Source organism: Hemicordylus capensis, chromosome 4 (assembly GCF_027244095.1).
Source record: "Hemicordylus capensis ecotype Gifberg chromosome 4, rHemCap1.1.pri, whole genome shotgun sequence".
Classification (NCBI taxonomy): domain Eukaryota; kingdom Metazoa; phylum Chordata; class Lepidosauria; order Squamata; family Cordylidae; genus Hemicordylus; species Hemicordylus capensis.
In genome coordinates, this window is record NC_069660.1 from 260365732 (window position 1) to 260390961 (window position 25230).

At 40.7% G+C, this 25230-nt stretch overlaps 1 protein-coding gene across 1 annotated transcript; it reads right to left on the reverse strand.

The window, feature by feature from the left end:
- Positions 1-5281: 5281 nt before the first annotated feature.
- Positions 5282-14993, reverse strand: PENK (proenkephalin). Its single transcript, XM_053251036.1, has 4 exons — positions 14833-14993; positions 14595-14727; positions 13422-13562; positions 5282-6241 (listed from the first exon to the last, which is right to left on the reverse strand). The coding sequence occupies exons 3-4, from the start codon at positions 13557-13559 to the stop codon at positions 5579-5581; spliced, it is 801 nt and encodes a 266-aa protein (XP_053107011.1). The 5' UTR covers positions 13560-13562; positions 14595-14727; positions 14833-14993; the 3' UTR covers positions 5282-5578.
- Positions 14994-25230: the final 10237 nt, after the last annotated feature.

The window sequence follows — 25230 nt, forward strand, 5'->3', positions numbered from 1 at the left end:
CAACCCACAGACACCTCCATAACTGTGGTTTTGTGCTGCTCCTGGAACTGAAATAATAGAGAGGGCAGCCCAGACCCACCCAGGAATGCGCCTGCTCCATGCCTGCCATGCTTTTTGATGGCTGCCTCTCTGAGCACTTGCCTTGCCCCCTGTCTCCGAGCTACTCAAGCCATTGCCCCGCAACAGGGCATGTCCTATCTCAAGCTTCTAAGCCTGTCTAACTGAAAAGTCACACGGGGGGATGCCCAATTTCCACTGTGTCTCTTTAACCCCCCACTCTTCTAGCAACCAGAAGTGAAAGGCGATTGGATGGCAAGATGGGCACTATGTGTTTTTCTCTCTGAAAATGAATCAGTAAAGAAATATGTTCACAAGCACACACAGTCATGATGGCACCATAAACCGGGCAACCCAATGAGATTACTGCAACGATAACATGTAGCAGGCCAGCAATACCTGGGGTTGGTTTTTAAAGGCAGCCCCAGGTTTTTGAATGGCATGGCTCTATTTTTGTACAATAAAGTTGGGGAAGGGGGCCCCAGCCCCTCCCCCTTGGGCTAACTTGTATGGTCCCTAGCCTTATCCATGAGAAGAACCATCCAGCAGCATTGCCTCCATCTCTATCTCTCCATCTGCCAATGGAGATATTCTTCCTCTGGAGCACTCTTCCTCATGATAGTGAAAGGCCATGGAGAAAGCAATGCACTATTCATGAGAAAAACCATTTTGGGATATGCAGGGATTGGAAAGAATTGTTAATAATGTGTGACGATGCCCCTTCTCCCAAGGGCCACTCTCTCACGAGAGTATAAGGCCATGGAGACACGCATGTGGGCTGGACAGCAAATGCTGCTAAGCCTGATTGCGCCACACAAGCAAACTGTGGGGATGGGTACTCCGGCAACACCTCTCCCTGTCTTGGCGATTGCTGCGAAAAAGCAGCCCAAGCATGCCTTCTGCCAGGCTGGCCACCCATTGAAACATATGCATCCTTATTTTTGCCCAGCATGGCAACCCAACTCTCTTGGGATCACTGGTAATTGTGGCTCCCCTCTCCTGCAATTCCCCGTGGTGGATGATCCGCATACATCACAACATGGGTCCAAACCCAGGAAATCTGAAAGAGAGTGAAGATTTATCCCTGGTCCTGGTGTTTCCCTAGTCTGCCCACCCTGTACCACTCAGTCACACTGGAGTGGCAAATTCTCCTTTGGGTTCATGAAAGGTTTGCCTGTGGAGGAGGGGTCACTGTGTAAAAGCTCTATTATTAACCAGAGAGAACAGGGCCCACTTACAAGTGGGACCCCCTTTATTTGGATTGCCCACCTAATGAGAGCACAGTCCGATGGACAACTGCAGGTCTTGGAGCATCTGGTCCTCCCCAGTGGACTGGCCCTCTCATGAGAGGGCTAATCTCTGGCCAGCAAGCTGACACAGGGGCAGGGGTGTGGTTTGGTGTCCTGGACTGCTTAGCCAGGGTTGGCCATCATAAGAATATTTTTGGTCACAGTGGACCAGACCCCAGGATCCTTTGCCCTCCCTCATATACACATTCCTTCCTAGGACGTAATCATGATCCCTTCCCAGAAGTACAGAAAAATAGTGCCCCTCAGCATCCTCCCCTTTGCCTATTATTGTGCTTGAGCAAGAATGTTTTGGTACTGGGCTCTTAAGATGGCGGCAGTGCAGTTGCTGTCAGAAGAAGAGCTTGCATGCTATTTAAAGGGATTTATATGCCTTCTCCCTGCCAAGGGCGGGTGATCCATTCATTCTGAAAAGGCATGATTGTGCTCGGCACACCCCCTTGAAGATCATGGCCAATGGTTTCTGCCTTGCAGATGTTCTGATGCCTTGTCCACAGCCTGGCGATGCTAGCATTTTTGGAGCTTGCTGGGATGTTACCTGGGCAGACCAGGAAGAGGGAGTGGCTCCTCTACCCTGAAACCGGAGGTTACTGGGCTGTGGCTGCAATGCGATTCATGGTTACAAAAATTAACCGTGGTTTCAGCAAATTCCAATTTTATGTTACGTATGAATGAGGCTTAGTATCTGCAGTGCCAACTTCAGGTTCCTTCAGGCTGAGGGAACTTATGTATGTATGCATATTATGCATTATGTATGCATCTAGTCTATAATTTTAACCTTGTAAATATTTGTTTTATACATTTACCTCCCCCACTTTAAAAACAATAATAGCCTATATGCAACATTTCATACTTGCTTCTACATTCAGGCATAGATACTGCCATTTCTCTGAAATAATCCCTGTTGGTTGGAACTAATATAATTGGGGTGTTGATTTTAAAAGTTGTAAACATAAATGTCAGGTTTATAGAAGTAGTTGTTTTTGCCTCTTGCAATTGGAAGAAGTGACATTAGAACTGGGAGTTGAAAATGGCTAGGGAGAAAACAGAGACACATGGAAGGCTTATACAGCAGATGTCATGAAGCAACTAGAGAAAAAGAATGAAAAAACATGGGATGGAGGAAAACAATGAGACAAAAGAGGTCAACAAAAAAGAAGTTTATAGAAGTTCCCTTCTAGAATAAAAGTCAATTTAGTTCAATATTCAAAAGTCAATCAACTATAATATCCTGTTTTGCCAAATGGCCAGACAGTTGCCTCGGGAGCTCCAGAAACAAAGTATGCAGAAAATATCCCACTGTAGCACCCCATAAATTGGAATTGCGATGCATATTGCCTCTGAACCTGATGATCCAGTTAGTCTGTGGTTAATAGTCAATGCCTGACATCGAGACTAACACAGCACTCATGCTGCTAATGCTGTGCTGGTAGTATAAGGGAGGGGTGATTTTCATTGATTTCCACTTTGCTCTGTAGCCCTCATGCCTGATGAAAATATGTCCCTGAAAGTAATATGCAGTCCTCAGGGGCATAATTTTGGATGGCACAGTGGTTTCAGAGTGAAGGAGAGATCGACAAAAATCAACAGCATGAGTACTGCGTTAGGCTGGATGCTGTTCAGTGATTGATCAAGCCTCCATGAACTTATCGAATCCCCTTTTTGAAACCATCTAAGCTAATAGCCATAATCACATATTGTGGCAGCAAATTCCATACATTAATTATGGCTTGTGTTAAGAACCATGTTTTTAGCCTGCCCTGAATCTACGTCAACTGGTCAGTATTGTGGCCTCAGTATTCCGGAGCTGTGCATAATTGTTTATGTAATGTCCATCCTTCTATATTTGTGTATGAGCTAAATCTAGCACCTAATCAAATGATAATATCTGAATCAAGGATCACATGGCTAAGGATACACCAGTTACTTTCTATACTGTAATGACACTCAAGAACTAACCCTTCTGTATGCATGGAATAATGCAGCAGAAATCTTGTTTTACTGCTTTCTGTTTGCCACCTCACCACGTGTAAAAGAGAACTATGATTGCAGTGTAGCAACCATCCAGTGGGAGACCAAGTGAGAGTTACTACCAGCCTTCAGAGATTTAACCCCAGTGTTTGAAACACTCATATACTGGAGGAACACACATAGATAGAGAGCAGGGAATACTGCCAAAGATCAGCAACTCCTGAAAAGTTGGTGCAATGTGAAAGTGAAAATGTGAAAGTCAATATGTTCCTCATGGCAAGGTAAGATGTATGGCGTGATACTCTTTATATTGAGCCATTATGAGTTTTCACAGTTCTGGCAATTAATCCAATTTGGCAAGGCCAAAGCAGCTGCAGTTTGAGCTCAAGGTTACAGGATTACAACAGAGCAATGCAAGCACAACTCTGTTGCATTACAACAGAGCAATGCAAGATCTCAAAGGAGTGCAAATTATTGTAATTTTTCTTAATTTAAACAGAATTGATGCATACAAGTTGGGACTGGGAATCAAATTAAAAGTTTATAAACCCACCAAAATTGAGGAATATCCACTAATATCCTTGCACATTCAGATATATGGAGATTTTAAAGCACTTATGTTTTTGAAGAAGAAATCCTATGGTCTGAAAAATCCATTGCTTATTCAACAGACCAGTTGTGTAAACTGCACTGGCTAAATGCTTACAAAAACAATTTACTTATAAATTGCATTAAGTCATGACTATCTGGCTGACATCCTGACACCACATGCATACTTGCTACTCTCCATGCTTCCGAAGCATGGGTACTAGTGAGTACAATCACTTCAGAGCTCTGTGGAAGTGTGGTTACTAGTGCAGGGGCCAGTGCTATATGTATGCTGTTTTTGAAGCATGCACGTAGCATTGGTCAAGATGTCAGCCACTAGGGCAGCTCACACGATGACGACTAGGCCAGGAGATGCCTCCTACTCAAACATTGGTAGCACAAATACAGTAGTCCTGATATTTGATCATCTGTGAGGAGAAAATAAGGTAAGAGGCTTCTTCCATGATCATGTGGCTTCCATGATCTGTGGTGGGCTTTTTCTTCTACCTCAACCAGTACCGTATTTACCCAAATAGAAGGTGACTCTGAATATAAGACAATGCCTTAAAGATAGAGGTTAAATACAGGTTATGCCTGAATTTACCCAAAAGAAAGAGGACTCTGAATCTAAGATTACCCCCTCCCCCCAAATATTTAACAGGCAATAATTAGGGGAAAAAAACCTTGTCTTAGATTCAGGTAAATATGGTAGTTGGGTACAGCTGCTGGGTAGAAGGGAGCCCTGCAGCCCAGCTGCTGTGTACTACATGATCATGGAAGGAGCCTCTAACCTTGCTTTCTCCTTGCAGATGATAAAATATTGGGTGTGGACACAGCCCCTGGATGACATCTCCTGTCCTAGTAATGATCATGTGAACTGCCCTAGAGGCTTTTAGTGTCATGTGCAGTATAAGTGTTTGTAGGCTAAATGGTTGTAGTGAATGGTTGCTGACATCCAGAGTAATGAAGCACATGTGTAGCAAATGACTCACTGTTGCAGGAAAGGAAATGCTTGTGCAGCATGCTGTGTTTCAGACTAAAATAGGATGGGTGCTTGTGTGGAATGATTTTCTCCAATCTCCTCTTCCCTCTGAAATGCTCTATGCCACCTGAAAATATGTCCCTGAGGGTTGCACGGCATTTTTATAAATGTATATAAACTATGAAAAAGAGGTGCATTAGCCTTTGATTTAAAAGGAAAGATAGAAAATAAAATATGCATCCAGTTTCAGTTTCTGTTTGATGGATTTTACCAATTTCACATTTTCAGAAACAATGCATTTTATATTACTTATCTATGTATAAATGAAGTGATTTTTTAAGAAGCAATTGCTAAGAAACAAATACTTCAGGATATATTATGCAGTTAGGATGAACAATTTATTGTATATATACACTTAAGCAATTGCACTGTATTAAATAAATGGATATGGTAACCAAAACAGATTTAGCATGAAAAGTACAACCATAGACTCAAATTAGACTAAAACAGTTGTTGACGTAAAAGAGCACAGAACTTGAAATAACAGACAGCAGGTTGCATTTTTAACTAGGACAGTAAAAAACTGTACAGTACAAGCAACACATTACAACAAATTATGATCAATGAGGCAGTCTTTGATTTGAGACCCAAAAAATGGACAAAAAGGAGGATATTAAAATCTCATAAATCCACCGTATCTCTTTTCTATCTCTGGAACCTCTTTGGAATAACTTTCTCCATCTTCATCTGAAGGAAGGTAAGAATCTGCAAAGCGCTTAAGAAATCCACCATATCGTTTCTGGTAGTCTAGCCACCACTCTGGCCTTCCCACTCTTCTCATGAAGCCGCCATATCTCTTTTGCAGCTCTTTGGCATCATCTTCCAGTTCTGGGCTACGCTTTATGCTTCTCATGAAGCCACCATATCTTTTGATAACCTCATCATCATTCATGTCCCGATAATGTCCATTTTCAGCATTTTCTCCTGTTCTAAGAAGCTCTTTCAGCAGATCAGAGGAATTTGCCAAGGCATCATCATCTGAGTCTTTCTTCATAAACCCACCATACCTCTTAGCAAGGATTTCTCCTCCATTAGATTCTTCCTCTGGTTCTATATGATAGAGCTCATCCATCTTCTTCATGAAGCCACCATACCTCTTCATGAAACCACCATATTTTTTGGCTAGCAAATGACTCTCATCCTGTTCTTTTGGGTTGTCCTCCATGGCACCATTGCCTTCCTGGGCAAGATCCAGTTTAGTAAGTTGTAAGAGTTCCTTGCAGGTTTCCCAGGCTTTGGCAGAAGGTAATTTCCCTTCACATTCTAGTGTACATGCCTGAAAAATAGTTGTATGTACAAATACATGTTAAAATATAAATGGAAGAATGTCTTCTTAACTTTCTGAAAAGAGAGAAGCCCTCTTCAGAGCACAGTGGTGCTCATGATTACAGCTTGGAAAGCAGGGATGAAGTCCTGCTGCAGAGCTGTCATTTATCCCCTCTAGTAGCCAGGCATTCACAGTTAAGGCTCTGTTTGGCTGAAGAGTGATGGTGGCCACTTCCATGAGCAGCAACCTGGATCACTTGAGTTTGTTGCACTTCCTCCTTCAGACCAATGAATCCCTAACTGTGGAATGCCCAGCTGAAGGGGGTGAGTTACAGCTCTGGGGTGGAACTTCCTCTCCATTTCCCAGGCTGTAGCCATGAGAGCACTGCTGTGCTCTGGAGACGGTTAGAGGAATATACAAATCCACATTTCAAAATAAAAACTTGTTCACTTCATTTTTGCAATCTTTCTGTGAAATAGCACACTGAGTAAAAAAAAATGAGTGAGTGATCACTTGACTAGTCCAAGAGCATGTGACCAAATTATGGTCACATAATTATTATGATCTGAACTAGGGATTCCTTGGTTCTAGTTTTACATTGCCACCCCTACATCACAATGGTGGTGCATTTCAGTTCTAAAAATAGATATTTCTGGGCATCTATAAATTATTTCCCCCAAAACTGGAAATGTCATGATCCTTAACTGGAGCACCTGCAGGCAAGTGGGAGGTACTGGCAGACTCAGTGTGAAGTGTAGATAGCCAATTTCACAAAAATCTAAAGAAAAAAATCATTAGGGTGGTGTCAACCTCCTCAAACTAGAACTAGAACTCAGTTTCAAGGAGGGGGGGAAAGGATGGCTTCAGCAAAAACAGGAGGAAAATGTTCAGCTTGAAGAATACTCCCTCAAGACAATCACACACACACACACACACACACACACACACACACACACACACACACTTGAAGGACAAAGTTAATAGTGTTAAGCTGTTAAAGTTAAAGTTAAAAAGTATCCACAGAAGAAAATGCTGGAAAGCTGTGACTCCCTCACCAGGAAGGTAACCCTCTTCTCTTTCCAAAGGAAAAGGAGTATGATACAGTTAATTTATTGGTGTTATGAAATACTATTGTCTCAGGTTTTGGTGGGCAAGTTTTGAGGGAATTTCCTCACAAATCCCCAGCTTTCTGAGAACACTTTGGAGGTTCAGTGCAACATTATTTTGCAGGAACATACTTGTATCTTATTAATGAAGGTCTTCCACAAATTTCTCCTAAAATTATAGCTGCTCATTTGTAGAGCACATTTTCAATTCAGATTAATTTTATTCAGTGTATTAAGTATTGCAGAGAAAGCCATAAACACCTGGACAAGCTTGACTTGTTGGCCACATATCGGCCAGATTTACCTCAAAGTCCCTGCAAGTTATCGGTGAGCAGTTCATACACAATTTGGGTTTTTCCACTGCGTATTAGAGTGTAGCCCGATTTATAACTATTTGCTTTGGGTTTTTGGGACAACTTCAAGTTTGCAATAAAGCCTCCCAGTAAACTTGCGGTAAAGCCTGCTGTGTGGAAAAGTCCCTGGAGCTGGAAATACATTTCAGTACACCCATAAATCCCTCTTCTGTATGGTTCCTATGGAACAGCCAATAAAACCTGCCCTTCAAATACATGTTTGTTCAGTGAGGGTGGTCAGTCAGGAATGGTACATGCAAAGGGCTGGTGCATCATTGCAAGGGCTTGATCTCTGAACTGGGAACAGTTGACACTATCTGCTTTTATTGTGTTAATTGAGGATGGGGACCAGGATGGACTCTAGGAGAGCTAGAGGTCTTAGATTAGCTTCTCTATTCTTCCACTGGTACTGTCAAAACTAGCCATGGCGACAATATGTTGGGTGGCGAGTCATATGCAAGTATGCATGCATTCCATTGCATAAGTGGCCCACAGCAGTACATGCATATTTATGGCTTGGGACATTAATTTGTAGCCTATACATTCATCCTGTGGTATTTGTGCCATGTAAATGCAGTCTTAACACATCTATGTCCAAAGAGTAAAATACTGTATAAAGGAATCATCTTTTCTGCATTGATTTGTCATTTGATGGATAGTATTTGGAGTTCATCTATTTATTTTTATTTTTTGTCCTTTCATTAGTGCTTTATCTTTTCATTACTTTGTCTTTTTAATCTTGTTTTCATCTTCATCTTGGTTTTCTAAGTAACTCAGAACCCACATACTCAAGTGATCCAACTGACATTGACATGATTGCACAACAATAAATGTACTTTAGATATTCAGAATGAATAAAGATTAAGAAGAAACCATAACAGAACCATGGAAACACTTTCACATGGCTGTAACCAGTTGTAGAAAGAATATATTGTTATGCAGTTGTGAGGTTTAGTGTGTCAATTTGTGTTTTCATAAAAAACAGAAAGATGCATGGATTTGCAGTTCAGCTATTATTAAACAAAATGTTTAATAATATTGTTCAACAAAAAGTTCTCAACGCAGTACAACACAGAAAAGAATGAGGGAAATGGCTGGGCTACTTTCAAGTCTAACAAAATATCTCTCATATATCCTACTCTCAACTTTCAAAACAACAAAAATCAGTTATCTGATATTCTCAAAGTGTGGAAGGTCAACTCCTTAGGGCACATTGTGCAATCAACAATGTCTATTGATTATTTCTTGTTCAATTCTTATATGGAATTATTTTGAATAATGGATACATAGTAGCAGTGCATGAGGAATTAAAGCAGTGCATGAAGAATTTCCAGTATTTCAGTAGTTTGCATTCTGTTTAGACTGAGCTCAGGAACTTGCAAGATAAGGATATTACATTCCATAAAATGAATCTTAAGCAGTTAATGTATACATTTCGAACACGTTAGCCATTTATGTTTAGTTAAATCTCTGTTTTTAATTTTATCCAAAGATTCTTGCTGTCTTACATATGGCTTTGTTTTAAACAATTAGACTGCATCTGCCATGATTTGTGAAAAACAAGACTAAGTTATTAAGGTGCTGAGCTTTCTGGCCCTTTATGGTGTAAAATACTTAAGAGGTCCTCATGGTGGCTACTCGGGGACTGGACTTCTCCATTGCTGCTCCAAGGCTTTGGAACACACTTCCTGCTGAAATGAGAGCCTCTCCATCTCTTACAACTTGTAAAACAGCAGTCACGACGCATTTGTTCACCCAGGCTTTTAATTAGATATTGTTTTAATTGTGTTTTAATAGTTTTAGTGTTTTAAATTTTAATTGTTGAAATGTTTTAATCTTTTTATTGGTTGTTTTAATTGTTTTGTTGTAAATTGCCCAGAGAACTTGTGTTTTGGACAGTATAAAAATGTGTTAAATAAATAAATAAATACATATCTGGATTAAAGTAGGGGCCACAACAGTGGCTATAATCCATTTACTGCTAATGCCAATGTGGATATAGTTCACACACACACACACACACACACACACACACACACACACACACGTTTGTGCATGTGCACATACATGGTAATGCTTAAATCTATCTATCTATCTATCTATCTCCAAATTCATTTTCAAGGAGATCTAACATTTCAGGTATTTCCTTTGAATACTGAACTCTAATATCTCTTGCTTGTAGAGTTACATTGTCTAATTTGTTTAAATTGCTTCCTTTGTTTTTCTTCTCTATACTCTCAAGCAAGAACAAAAAGGGGTGTGCAATTTGGTATTTTTGGTGTTTTGGTTCGGACCCGAACTGAAACACCCCTGTTCTGTTCTGTGCCCGAATTTTGCTCACCCGAATCACCCCGATTCGGTTCAGATTCATATTTACCCGAATCCGAATCTGAATTGATTCAGGTAAGAAAAATGGGTCCTGGGGCCAAAAGAGTGGGGTGGGGTGGTAGTTTCCAATGGGTGGAGGCTACCACCCAAATTTCAGGGGGATTGGGCAAAGGGCTGATTTTTGGTGATTTTTTGAAGATCACCAAAAATCAGCCCTTTGCCAATACCACCCCACCCCACTCTTTTGGCCCCAGGACCTTTTCAATTAAAGTAAAAGGAAAGCAATTTCTGCATTGAAATCAATGGAGGCAAAAAGGTGGGAAATTCAAAGAGACGTCAAACTGAAAACGGAGGGGGAAGAAGGAGACAAGGCTGGCACTTTTCTAGGGCACAAAAAGGAGACCCGAAACACCCAAAAAATTCGGTTCCGAATCCCCCGAAATTGGTCGTTTCTGGCACAGATCGTTCTGTGCCCGAAACGTTTTGCACATCCCTATGGATGGTTGTAGCAGAAGGATTTGGTTATCCACAACATGATTTCAAGTTCAAAAGGAACACAAATAAATGGTCATATCCAGCAAAATTTAAGCAATTTCAATGAAAAAGTTAAGCACAGTGTTGTTATATCTTTTTATATTAGTGCTGCTTTTAACAAAGCTATTCCTGCATTGCAATCCGATGCATATTTACTCAGAAATGCCACACTCTATTTAATAGGATTTATTCTACAGTAAGCAGGTTTAGGTTGTAGTCTCAACAATTCTGATATTGATTTAAGATGGCTTATACTGGAATATCAAATAATGGTCATCAGAACATGCTAAACTAGAATAAAATGTTTTCTAAAACAGTTTAATTTACTTTAAAATGCCTTTTCTAATTCTGATTTAGACATTATGGCATAATATATCATCTATTAATAGATTACAGTAGGAAGAAAATTGGAGCACTTCTAATTTTATAGATTTTTATAGATATTTTATAGATATTTTATAGATATTTTATATCTATAATTTTCTATTTATCTAATTTTATAGATATTTTGCACTGAAATATGCCAGAAGTTGCTGGTTGAAATGCTCAGTTCATTTGCTACAAGGTTAACTTGGATTAACCATTATTGTTTTGAGTGATGTGAATATCATCTCTGCAGTTTGAAGAACAGCATGGTAAAGCTTTGAAGCTTTGTCCAATAGATGGAGCGGGCATTTTATTTATTGCATAAGTGCTAATGCACTGCTAATGTGTTGCAAATTATTCTCAGACTGACTTGATTTCCCATATGAGTCTAGCTACATATCTGATTTGTTTATCTTCCAGGAATATATGCAACTATGACACAGCCAATTTGAATCACAGCCAATTTGAACAACACTAGCATTCTTGAACCTGGAAGACCCAAACTCCATTTGATGTACATGGAAATTGAAGCAGTGTGTAATACTTCAAAGATATTTTTCACTGGGTTCTTGATGTCAGCTTTCCTTGTGACTCTTCTTCCTTCCTTCAGAAATACACTCCTGCATAATCAGGATCTGCAATGATTTCAGATAATTTCTGGCAGAAGGTCTGAAATGTAGATATTCTAATCAAATGTCTAATATTGTTTTTGCCCCACGATTGCAAAAGGGACTAAAGGTTCAGTGCAGAGGCAAATAGGTGTTTATCTCTGTGGCTACTCTATCGGTGCCAATTCGTTTACAGAAGCATAGGTGAGAAACCATCACATTTATTTATATGAGCCTAAGGAGTTTTTAGCACTCTCAGTAGGATTTTCTTAACTTTGTTTTCTTTGGACAATAGAGCCATGCTGTATCACAAGCTGTATTTCAGAAATGGTTTATCATGTGGCATGGAAGACTGAGCTATAGAAGTTAAGATCCCCTATGAGTATATGGAACTATTTGTTGTTGTTATTTTTAAAAATCTGGGCCATAAAGTTGAAAGAGACCAAAAGCTAAATGAGCCCAGCTTTTGCTGCAAGAATCAAGACATAAAAGCACTGATTAATCCACACAATCTGGACCTTACTCAGATGGAAAGCACACCACAGTAATGTGCACATCCAGATGGCTCAGCCAAGCCGTGCTTTATAGGAGAAGGGATATCTTTCCCAACAAAACCAATATTCAGGCTCAAGTGATGCCTGTGTCTAAAAGGATATTGTTGTTCATTACATGAAAGTCTTGTGGAATCATGTTCTCCTTCCCACTTAAGATATATGTACGACCCTTGACTCATCCTTAGGTTGCCAGAAGGTTTTATTATAATAGGACTTAATGAGAGATTAAAAAAAAAAACCCACCCCAGGAAGAATTTTCAAAAACTAAGTAAATGTATCAGTTCTGCCATTGGGACATTGGGATACGTATGATACAAGGAAAGAATACTAAACCATGGGTTTGAGGTTTCTGGTCTAGTTCTAAAACCCAGAAGGTATCATGCTAATTAATTTAATTAATTAATTAATTAATCAATGTATGTATGTATGTATTTATTCATTCATTTTCTATACCACCCTTCAAAAAATTGCTCAGGGCGGTTTACACAGAGAAATAATAAATAAATAAAATGGATCCCTGTCCCCAAAGGGCTCACAATCTAAAAAGAAACATAAGATAGACACCAGCAACTGGAGGTACTGTGCTGAGGGTATATAGGGCCAATTACTCTCCCCTTGCTAAATAAAGAGAATCAGCACATTAAAAAGGTACCTCTTTGCCAAGTTAGTAGGAGTAGGAATCAGAGGGTGTCATGCTCTTTAGGCTAGCTTATACAATAAAGTAAGACTTCCATCTCTTGCCTCTCATTCCCTGTGCCCTATAGACTCTTAGCAGAATCTAGTATTTAAACAGTAAAAATGTGGGAGTTCTCCATGGTGCTGAACTAGCCTTGGGAGAGTACACAAATGTAGCCAATACAGAGTTTGAAAGTATCCATTACTCATCTATCACAGAAGCAAAGGCAATATGAATATCCGATGTACAATAATGTTAAGATCACATTTCAGTCGATCTTCTACCTGAAGTGCAGGTGGGGGAAAGTACATAATTGCATAAAACTGTGTTTACTATATTGTTAATCCAGAATAACTAATGCAGTACTCAAAATAACTGACATATTAGATTCCATACATTCTGCATAAAAGGGCATGTGGAAAATATATTTGAATACATCCTTACCAGTCCACAAGTGAATGGAGTGGGTGGGGGCTGATCTAACACAGATCAGCCCCCACCCTCCCCATTCTCTTGTGGAGTGTAATCCTGTAATCCTGTGTTTTAAATCTGTTTGTGCCAGTGGAGGCTTTTATGGTAACAGAGCTTCTTGGGACTTCTTAGATGGGTAAGAACTGGAGTCTTTAAAAAAAACCAAAACACCCAAAGAGTGAATTCTGCTTACCAGGGGGTTGATGTCAGCATGGTATGCCAATCGGTGGTTACAGGATGCACAGTCCTTGTTGCATTCTGCCTGAACTGTAAGGATGAGGCATGTAATAAGAGCCAAGAGCAAGAAATAACACCTCAGAAGCAATGTCATGGTCTGCAAAAAGAACAAGCCAGAAATTAGTTCAATAACAGTAAGCTGCTTTTTTGTTAAATCTACATCTTCCTTTATACATCTTTGTGTTGCTTTTCACTGGAGAAATTCATATACAAAAGCAAATCAGGAGGGGAAATAAGGTCTAACTAACAGTACTTCAACTAAAACTTTGATAATCATGAAACATTTGCTTATGAAAGCAAGTTCCAATGATCCCAGGAGCATGTATTTCCAAAATTTGTACAACATAGTCCATCCCTTTCAAGTCATCCTCAAATGTCAGAAAATTAGAGCTCAAAAATTTCTCATTCTGTAACTAAGGAGACCACAACATGCAGGTTCCTGAAATTTTACACTACATGAAGGAGGGGATGAAAATCAAAGAGAACTGTGTAACTGTCTAATCCTTTCACCAATAAAATAAAATAAAATAAAATCTACCCAGAATTAATAACCTTGCCATTGTTAACCAGTTCTGCATCTCAGTTCGTACTGTTGTTCAGATTCAGAATGACATTTAACCCACTGGCATGCCTTGTGCGAAATCCCATTCATCGTTAAAGTACCAAAGTGTGGCTAAATTGTGTTGATTCAGTGGAAACTAGTCCATATTAAGATCTTTTGTATGCGTTTGGAATAAAAGAAGTGGAGACCACAGCCGTTTAAGACTAAATACCGAGGCATCAGGAAAAAGAGAAAGCTGTGTGAAGCTCCTTGCGCGAAGGGAGCGCACCAGACACCCAGAGGAGAAAGTAGGCAGGAACGGACGGAATGCCTCCAGGATGTTTCCGCATTCCTCACTAAATTTACCTTCTTGATTTCACGCGATGGGATCATAATTCTTTTGGGTAGAAGCAGACACCTTAACAGGTAGTAAAACTTACAGGGAGAAAGACTGCGCTCAAAAAGAAAGAAAGAGAAAGAAAGAGAAAGAAAGAAAGAAAAACAGAAAAAGAAAGGGGGAAAGAAGGTAATAGTGTTGCTAGGAATCCCCCTCCCACCTGAAGAGCAATCTCCCTTTCTGACACTTACATTTCTTTCTCCTCGCGAATCCACAGTCGTCCAGAAGTAGCGAGGCGACAGCTCGGTCGAAGTCTCTTGTTTGGAGGAGCAGCAGCTCCTAAGTAGTTGCGGAGGAGCGAAGCAGCGTCTGCCTCTTGTGGAGCTGGAGGGAGAGAGGGAGAGAAAGAGAACTGGATGAAGACTCGGGAGAAGACAAAAACATAACTAGTTGCAGTGCCGGAAGGCGTTCAGCTCTCGCAAGCCTTACAAGGGCTGGACCTGCGGCGCCTGCTGCCTTCTGTTGCCTCCTTGGCCCCTCCCAGGGCCGCTGTCTTTTGTGGGCTCGGCAGCTCTTCACCCAAGTCAGGATCTGGCGAAGTGGAGAGAGCTACTTTATAATTAGTCAAAAGCGAGAAACGCGGCGCATTCCCCAATCGCTTCCAGCCTCCATCTGACGCAGCATCTACGGCATCCAGTTGGAGCTTTCGGTGCGCAGAGCAGGGGGGCGGAGGGGTTCCCACCACCCGCCTGCCTGAGGCCAACGGAGGACTCACGATTCTGTTGTTCCCTAGAGTGTGTGGGCAGATGTGCTACTCATTAGTTCTCCCCCTCCAGTCAGGGATCAATTTCATCCCAGGGTAGCATCCTTCTCTGGAGGGGGCAAATGGGTCCTTCCACGACGTGTGTGTTGGGGCGGGAGTTGAGGCTAGATTCTTCTCGCCCCTGGCAATAGGGAGTAGATGTCTGGGGCTGGATTCACTTCTCTTTTCCATCTGACCCCATCACAAGAAAATGTTGGGCGTAAGTTGTTGCTGCCGCCAAGGAGCACCGTGCAATCTTTAGGCAGCAGCAACTTACTTGTACAGGCATCACCTCCCCCGAAGACGAAAGAATTAAAGCAAAGTCAATACAGGCATTTAAAATGCGGAAAATGTAAGATTCTTGAGCTTCAGGGTATTGCCTCAACATGTCTGGTACCCACAACCTTTATGGGGACTATATACCAACTGTATAGAGCTACACTTATCCACACAGCAACAGACTGTTACAGAAAAACCTGCATTGCTTCGTAACTCCCCCCGCCCAGCCCCACCTTACCTTTCCCCACTCCAATTTCTGGTTTAGTGCTATAGTGTGAAACTAGATGAAACTCTCACCTGGACCATCCTACAGCTGCTTCTTGTTTGGATTACAGGAATCAAAATTGTCTAGTTTGCTTCCTCAGAATCAGACCCAACTTTGCATCATGCTAGGGAAGCATTTTGAACCATCGGAGCATTATATTCTTAGATAACAGAGACCATGTGGGCATCTACTTTGTGTGGATCTGTACATACATGTAGGGTGACTCCCAATATCCAGTCTCTAGGTGTGTCTATGAGTGAGGAAGATGCTCAATTCTTTCTTTGTAGCCACCTGTCAAAGGTCAAATCCTACTTTGGGGATGCACTGAAGATTCCAGCTATGGAAAGCCTTATTCCAGGGGTTGGTGAACAAAAGAGCACCAGGAAGACAGTTGGCTTACTGTGAAAAATGTAGCGAAAAAATTAACAGTGTGTCAATGGTGGTTCTGGGGGTGGGGTTGAGGAATGGCTAGCATGTGTCTGATTGTCATCTGGTCCAGCTCACTGTTTTTTTTTACCTCTTTGCAGATTAACAAGCGTTATCTAGACTAAAGTGCTAAAAGCAGAGAGCAGGCGTGAGCAAGATCCATCAAGCTAGAAGTATTTGCTGGCAAGGAATAGTTTACTTTAGCAAACCAATCCAAACATGAGTTTTGAGCTGTTAGAAGACAACGTTGCTGTTCACACAATCCCGAACAATTTCAACAGTTCTTAGAAGTTCCTGCAGAACTTCAAGGAGAGTACTTAAAAAACAAACACAAGCAACAGACCAACCCAAATCTAAAATGTTAAGAAGTACAATGTGTGACCTGCTGCTTGGGCAGACTGAAAGCTATTTCACACATTACAAAGCAGAGACCTGGGTTTGCTACCAAGTACATTCAACAAGAACCCACAGGCAACTGTGCTTCTACACCTGATGGTCACATCTACATGTTACATTTACAGATGTATATAAAACAAGAATGTGTAAAAAGGCCTTCAAACAGCCTTTCTGGGAAGCAGCAGGAATACTGTGAGGGTTTACTGTGAGGCTTTACTGCGAACTTGAAGTTGTCCCCAAAAAACTGACTCAAAAAGTGATTTTTTAAAAACTCCAGATATAAATCGGGCTATATTCTTAAGGCACAGTGAAAAATCCAAATTGTGTGTGAAGTGCTCCCCAATAGCTTGCAGGGACTTTGGGGCAAATATGCCTGATATGTGAATGCACACCCTCCATTCCAGAGGAGATGTGAGCTAGAGGGCTTTAAAAGCCCTGTGTGGAAAATGCAGGAGCCTCTTTAATGTTTCTAACACTGCAGTCCACAAAAAGGAGTACCTTTTAGGGAGGACAGTCTGCCCCTCTCCTGAGTTTTAGATGACCTTTTGTTATTCTTCTTCAAGAATATGTATATATATACACATGACAGGGTTGCCACAAGCACATTTTTGCTTAAAACAAAGGGTGCCTTTGTGACCTGTGTTCAAAAACATTATTATAGTTTTCACGAGGAATACAAAAGGCAGAAAATAAACACAACAATTGCTTTTAAAATACACTTTTGTTCATGACATAACTGTGAGTGTCAGTAGACCTTGGACTTAGACCTCCTTCGCCTGTGCTGTCCTATGGCAATATATGCTCTCCCTACATGTCCGATTCACAAATTTGTTAAAGTGGAATACTAGGATTTACAATCTTGTCTGCTCATAGAATAAAAAGGTTTACTGGTTTGCTGAACCAGCCAAAAATGGGCTCAGATCTCAAAGAACTTTGAATTATTGCTAGTTACTTGTGCATATTTGACTTAGCTCAAATATTAGGATAGCTCAAAGCTATCCTAAACGGAGGATAGCTTCATCATGTGTCTGATAAAGTCCACAAAAGCTTATGCCATAATACATGTGTTACAGTGCAATCTTATGAATGTTTACTCAGAAATAGGTCCCACTGTTCAATGGGGCTTGAACAGGTAAATGTGCATAGGATTGCAGCATCAGCATTTAAAATGCTACAAGACTCTTCACAGTGCAATCTTTATATAGTCCCTGTATGCCAAGGTTCCCTAGAAGAGGATCATAGTCACAGCTTCTGATAGCTTTTATTTCTTTTTGAAGAACAGTTTGGTTGCTGAGCCCTTCAGACCTGGTGGGTGGGTGGGATGAATGTGAATGTGCTGTTATTGAAAACACACAGGAAAAGAAACAGGGTCACTGGAACAGTAATAGCTTCAGAAGAAACAGATAATTCTGCTGCATTCGGTAGTTGCTGTCAAGGGCATCTCCAAAGTTTCCACACTGCATCTGATCCTACTTGCAGGTTTCTCAGTCAGTTTTGCTCACTAGAGGGCACTCATTCCCTTGCAGGAACTTAGAGAACAATCTTAAGAGCAAAGATTTTGAGATTCAAAACAATGGTTAGGGATGATGTGTTAAGCTTGGGAACTGTTAAAAATATAAAATATGGGCCATTTCTTAGGCAGGACACATTGCTTTGCATGCAGAAGGACCAAGATTCAATCCCTGGCATCTCCAGGAAGGGCAGGGAAAGACTCCTGCCTGAAACCTTGGTGAGCCCCTGCCAGTCAGTTTAGACAATACTGAGCTAGATGGTCCAATGGGCTAGTATAAGACAGCTTCTTATGTTGCTATGAATATACCATGTCAGACCATAGGTTCATCTAGTTAAGTATTATCTGGAGATGAACCTGAGACCTTCTACATGCAAAGCAGATGGTCTTCCACTGAGCAACAGCCCATCTGTGCTTATATAGCTATAGAAAACTGCCCTATGCTGTGTGAGCTTGTTTGTTTCTACCCACAGGACCAGATTTCAGGGTGCAGGTAACTGGAGAAGGAAGAAGGACTGGGAGGAAACCATGCCTCCATTTTGTGTGAGAACTAGATAGCAAGAGCAGACGGCAGCTAGCATTTGTACTCGGTGGGATTTGGATATAACCCAGCATTTGCTCTGACTCTATGATTTGACTACACACAGTAAGTCTATGAGTCTACATTTGTTTCCTAATAGCTTCTTCTCTGCATGAATTAGGCTGGAATCTTACACACACTTACCAGGTAGTAAGTCCCGTTGAACACTGCGGGATTTATTTCTGAGTAAGCACACACAGAGTTGCAAATCAGTCTTTAAAAATGATTGATTTTTCTTTTCTTTCTTTCTTTTTTAAAAGTAAGTGATCAGCAGCACAGGACTTGTCACACAGACATGTTGCCAGAATAAATGGCAATTCAAATAAACAGGCTGAGATTAATATGGGTTATATTGATGCATTATTTAATGAAAATAAATGTGTTTTAGGTAAGTGCACTTGAGTGATCCCATTCAATTAAGTGGGGCTTGTGCAGCACTTGTGGATGGGGCCATAGCACGATGGCAGAACATTTATTTTGCATGCAGAAGGTCCCAGGTTCAATTCCCGGCACCTCTAGGTAGGGCTTGGAAAGACTCCTGTCTGAAACATTGGAGAGTTGCTGCCAGTCACTGTTGATAGTACTGAGCTAGATGGACCAGTGGTTTGATTCAGTAGAAAGTCAGCTTCCTATGTTCCTGTGCTCCTTTCCCCAGAGGATTATGTCCAGAGACTCTTCATCATCTCAATCTAAGAATAAAAATAAGAATATCTTTTAAATAAACATATTTTAGTGCCATTGATAAACTTCTATCTAATATGTGTAAGATAAGTAATGTATAAAAAATAAGTTCATAAACTCTATATGTCAGTGCCAGGTGGTGGTGGTGGGAATCTTATTTCAAAATTTAAAATTCCTTTGAACCAAACCCACACCTATATAATAAGCAATGTAACTTCCAAAAATATTTTTCCCTTACAAGCTTAAAAATAAGTAAATTTATTTCATGCATATATTCATCCATCCGAGAAGGATGTATTGTACCTGTTCTTGCAAAGGAATGGATATTGGTAACAAAATTCTAAGCACCTTGTGATAATAAACAGGAGGTGAAATAGTCTATCTATAACAAAACCTATAATGTTTGAGGAGGTGGCAGCCTTCTAAAATGAATGAATACTAATTGCCAGTGTTTCTTGTATGTCTACATGCTGTGTAACATTAACATTAACAAACGGCAGGCAAGGCATCATGTATTATAAATGTATATATGCTTGTATTATAAGTGCATATTATTTTATCATAAGTGCAGATTATTTTTAAGCACAATATAAAACATAAGCATTTGCATTTTAGACATTTTTTAATTAAAGAAGATAAATATTGTCAAGCAATTATGCTGAAAAGGTTGGGGACTCCTGAATTTAAGACATCTTGGCCATGCCCATTATCACAGGGTATATCAACTAAAGAGCCACCTAATGGCACAGTGGGGAAGTACTGTAACTTGCTTAGGGAGTAAGAGGTTGCTGGTTTGAATCCCTGATGGTATGTTTCCCAGACTATGGGAAACACCTATATTGGCCAGCAGTGATATAGGAAGATGCTGAAAGGCATTATCATCATCATCATTATTATTATTAATTCGATTTCTATACCGCCCTTCCAGAAATGGCTCAGGGCGGTTTACACAGAGAAATAATAAATAAATAAGATGGCTCCCTGTCTCCAAAGGGCTCACATTCTAAAAAAACAAAACACAAGATAGACATCAGCAACAGTCACTGGAGGTACTGTGCTGGGGGTGGATAGGGCCAGTTACTCTCCCCCTGCTAAATAAAGAGAATCACCACGGTAAAAGGTTCCTCTTTGCCCAGTTAGCAGGGAATCATCTCATACTGCATGGGAGATGACAATGGTAAACCCCTCATGTATTCTACCAAAGAAAACCACATGGCCCTGTGGTTGCCACTAGTCGACCCTGACTCGATGGCAACACTTTACCTTTACTTTGATATCAACTAAAATCCAAAGTGCTTTCCCTTTAGAAAGGCAATCAGTGCTACTGTGATAGACGGACTGTGATGTCTGCTTTCATGGGACTGTAACTGGCACCTAGTGGGTAGCAGCTGTGACATCGCTGAAGGTGAGACACAATTCATCAATATGCACATATTATATAGTTCCTGTATATAAGCATATATTTATAAATTTGATAAAATGCATGCTTTTCTATCTCTATGAAATCCCCCCCTGCATTATATTTATACATCATCATCACATTAGTGTTCAGGATTAGGCACAATACCACCATAGTGCTAAATGGAAGTCCCCCTCCATTGCCCTTCAGAACAATAATCTGTATAAATTCTAAGTCAATAGCAAACAGTCTCATCTGCACATGCATCACAAAAGCTCTCAGTATTACCAAGTAAGAGTGGTCAGATGCCTATTCAGAAGAGAAAAAGGTGTTGCTCACTCCAGTGACCAACCAGTGACCAGCGACTGGGGCCACAAGACATGAATTTGTGAAGTAAAACAGCAGATTGTAGCCTTACAAGAAGCCATTCAGAGCTTTCTTACTTGCCAAAGAAAGACCAAATAATGTGGGCTGGCCAGTAATCACCCCACCTAATCTGCATATTAGGCCACCACTAGTTTGGCTTTCTGTCCTTCTCCTGGTAAGCTTCAGCTGTAGTACTCACAATTATATAAACACATTACAAAGGGTTTTGAAATACAGATTTAGAACTGAATGAAATGTGGTAAGCTGGTAAAGTATATACTGTAACGCAATGTTTTAGAGGTCATCATGAGCATATTTCCAATAGAATAATAGCACTCAAGCATTCTTAATATATTGAATATGATAGCAAACAGAAAATGTTAGTGATTACAAACCTGAACAGATATATTATCATTTTTTCCCCGAAGGAGAAATGTAGCCACAAACTAAAAGCTGTAATTCTGAAACGAAAATCCTTTTGAAAAGGATTACTTTGTATAATGCAGGAACCAAAGGATTAACAACAAAAAATTAAGGATACGATTTTTGGTTGTGGGGGAAAGACCACAATTGGGACCATTATTGGAAAGCATAAACAATGGAATTGCAATGCCAGCTGGAGATACTTTCCCAGCTTGGCAGAGAATTATCTTATGTACTGTATACATATATTCCGGGCTACGACCCAGACTCTCCACACAACCCATTGTCTACAGCCAAACTCTATAATAAAACCACATTTGTTCTAGTGTCTTGGATATGGATTCAGACATGAAGTTTACATCACATGTACTTAAAACTATAACATATATCCAGTGAAGTAAAGAGACAGGTTGGCAAGGTCAGACTTGACAACAGAAGTTGCCTACTACAGGACTGGCCCAGGAGAGCATGACATAGTGCTTCTTGTTTAATATAAAAATGTAAGAAAAGCTCTGCTGGGTCAGGTCAAAGGCTCATCTAGTCCAACATCCTGCTTCATGCAGTGGTCAGCAAGTTGCGTCTGGGAAGCCCACAAGTTGAGGGAAAGGGCAAACATCCCCTCCCATTGGCGATTCATAGCATCTGGTGTTCAGAGACATGCCACCTCTGATCCTGATGGAAGCATACAGCTATTAAGGCTAGTAGTTGTTGATAGCCCTTTCCTCCATGAAATTCTCTAATAATTTTTTTTAATGTATGGCCATCAGCATATCTTTTGGCAGTACATTTCACAGTTTAACTACACATTGCATAAACAAGTAATTCCTTTTGTCTGTCCTAAATCTCTCAGCATTCAGCTTCGCTGGATGACCCCGGCTTCTAATATCATGGAATAGGGAGAAAAACGTATATCCACCTTGTCCACATTGTGCATAATTTTATACACTTCTATCATGTCCTCGCTTCCTGCCTTCTTTCTAAACTAAAAAGGCCCAAACACTCTAGTCTTTCCTCATAGAAAAGTCAACCCTATCCAATTTTGTTTGCCTTTTCCTGCACCTTTTCTAGCTTGACAATATATTTTTGAAAGTGCAGTGACCAAAACTGTACATAGTATTCCAAGTGTGATTGCACCATCAATTTATATAAGGGTATTACTATATTGGCAGTTTTATTGTCAATCCCTTTCCTAATGACCCCTAGCATGGAATTAGCCTTCTTTACAGCTGCCGCACACTGGGTCGACATTTTCAGTGAGCTGTCCATTACAAGCCTGAGGTTCTTTTCCTGGTCCATCCCTGCCAGATCAGACCCCATAAGTGTATACGTGAAGTTTGGGAGTTTTGCCTGATGTGTATCATCTTACATTTACATTGTACTGCATTTGCCAATTCAAAGCCGATTGACTCATTTAGGAAAGAATCTTTCTGGAGTTCTTCACAGTGCTTTCTGTTTTGTTTTTACCACTCTGAATAAACATAAGCTCATAAGAACAGCCCTGCTGGATCAGGACCAAGGCCCATCTAGTCCAGCATCCTGTTTCACACATTGGCCCACCAGATGCCGGGCAGGCGTTGAGGGCATGCCCTCTCTCCTGCTGTTACTCCGCTGCAACTGGTACTCAGAGGCATCCTACCTTTGAGGCTGGAGGTGGCCTATAGCCCTCTGACTAATAGCCGTTGATAGACCTCTCCTCCATGAAGGTATCTAAAAACCTCTTAAAGCCATCCAGGTTGTTGGCTGTCACCACATCTTGTGGCAGAGAATTCCACAAGTTTGTTGTTGTTGTTGTTTACACAGTCAGACAGGTGTTATTGATAGGTTTGTTTTATCTAGACATCGAGTCCTTCCCAAGGACCTGAGATGGCTGAATGTTATTGTCAAGATTGTTGCTTTTGTTACAGATATCGTCACAGAATATAGGCTGTTCCCAGTAAAGTTGCTTTTTGTAATTGGCTGATGGTGATTTCTGTGGTCCCTATGGTGTTGTGGCGCTCTTCAAGGTCTTTTGGAACTGCACCTAGGGCGTCAGTTACCACTGGGATTATTTTGGTCTTTTTTCTGCCACAGCCTTTCAATTTCAATTTGTAGATCTTTGTATTTGGTGATTTTTTCTATTTCTTTTTCTTCTATTCTGCTATCCCCTGGTATTGCTATGTCGATTATTTTGACTTGTTTTTATTTCTTCTCGACTACAGTTATATCTGGTGTATTGTGTGGCAGATGTTTGTCTGTTTCGGAAGGATGGAAGGCTGAGTCAACCATGAGCCCCTGGTGGCGCAGTGGTAAAACTGCAGCCCTGTAACCAGACGGTTACAACTTCGATCCTGCCCAGGGGCTCAAGGTTGACTCAGCCTTCCATCCTTCCGAGGTCGGTAAAATGAGTACCCAGAATGTTGGGGGCAATATGCTAAATCATTGTAAACCGCTTAGAGAGCTCCGGCTATAAAGCGGTATATAAATGTAAGTGCTATTGCTATTGCTATTGCTATTGTTTGTAGTCGGAAGTCCCATAATATTTTTACATCTTCATTTTCTACCACTTTTTCAATTTCATGATCCCACCAATTTTTGGTTACAGATAGCTTGTATTTTTTGCAGATGTTCCAGTGTATCATCCCTGCTACCTTGTCATGTCTTTGTTTGTAGTCAGTCTGTGTGATCTTTTTACAACAGCTGATTAGGTGGTCCACTGTTTCATCTGCTTCTCTACAAAGGCGGCACTTGCTGTTTGTTGTTGATTTATCTACTTTTGCTCTTATTGCATTTGTTCTTAATGCTTGTTCTTGTGCAGCCTGTATTAAACCCTCTGTTTCTTTCTTCAAGTTGCCATTCTTAAGCCATTGCCAGGTCTTGGTGATGTCTGATTTTCCACTTATATTGTGCAAATATTGACCATGCAAGGGCTTATTTTTCCATTTTTCTGCTTGGTTCTTGACTTGTTCTTTCTTGTAGGCCTGCTTTGTTTCATTGATGTTGAATAGTTTCTCGACCATTTGAAGTGCATCTTCTTCACTGTCCTTGATATATTCTTCAAGGCCTCTTTTCTCCTCCTCTACTGTTTGATGGACTTGCAGCATTCCTCTTCCACCTGAGCTGCGAGGGAGGTAGAGCCTATCTACATCACTGCGGGGGTGCAGAGCATGATTGATGGTCATGATTTTCCTGGTCTGACGATCTAGCGTCTCTAGCTCTGCCTGGGTCCAGTCTATTATTCCTGCAGTGTATCTGATAACAGGTATAGCCCAGGTGTTTATGGTGTATATGGCGTTCCCGCCATTAAGTTTGGACTTTAGGATTTTTCTAACTCTCCTGATGTATTCACTTCCAATTTTTCTTTTAACTTCACTGTGTGCAATGTTATCAGCCTGGAGAATGCCCAAGTATTTGTAAGGTTCTTTCTCTTCCAGGTTCTTGATGTTGCTTCCATTGGGCAGTTCTGTTCCTTCTGTTTTTGTTATTGTTCCTCTGTTCATTATTAATGCAGCACACTTATCTAGTCCAAACTCCATTGCTATATCGCTACTGAATATACAGACAGTGTTTAGCAGTGATTCGGTTTCTGACTGGGCCCTTCCATACAACTTCAGATCGTCTATGTACAGCAGATGGTTGATTTTACTTGATGTTTTAGATGTTTGGTGTCCGAGGTATGTTTTGTTTAGTATTTGTGAAAGTGGGGTCAGGCGATTACAAACAACAGAGGGGATAGTGAGTCCCCTTGGAAAATCCCTCTTCTAATGCTAACCTATCCAAGTGT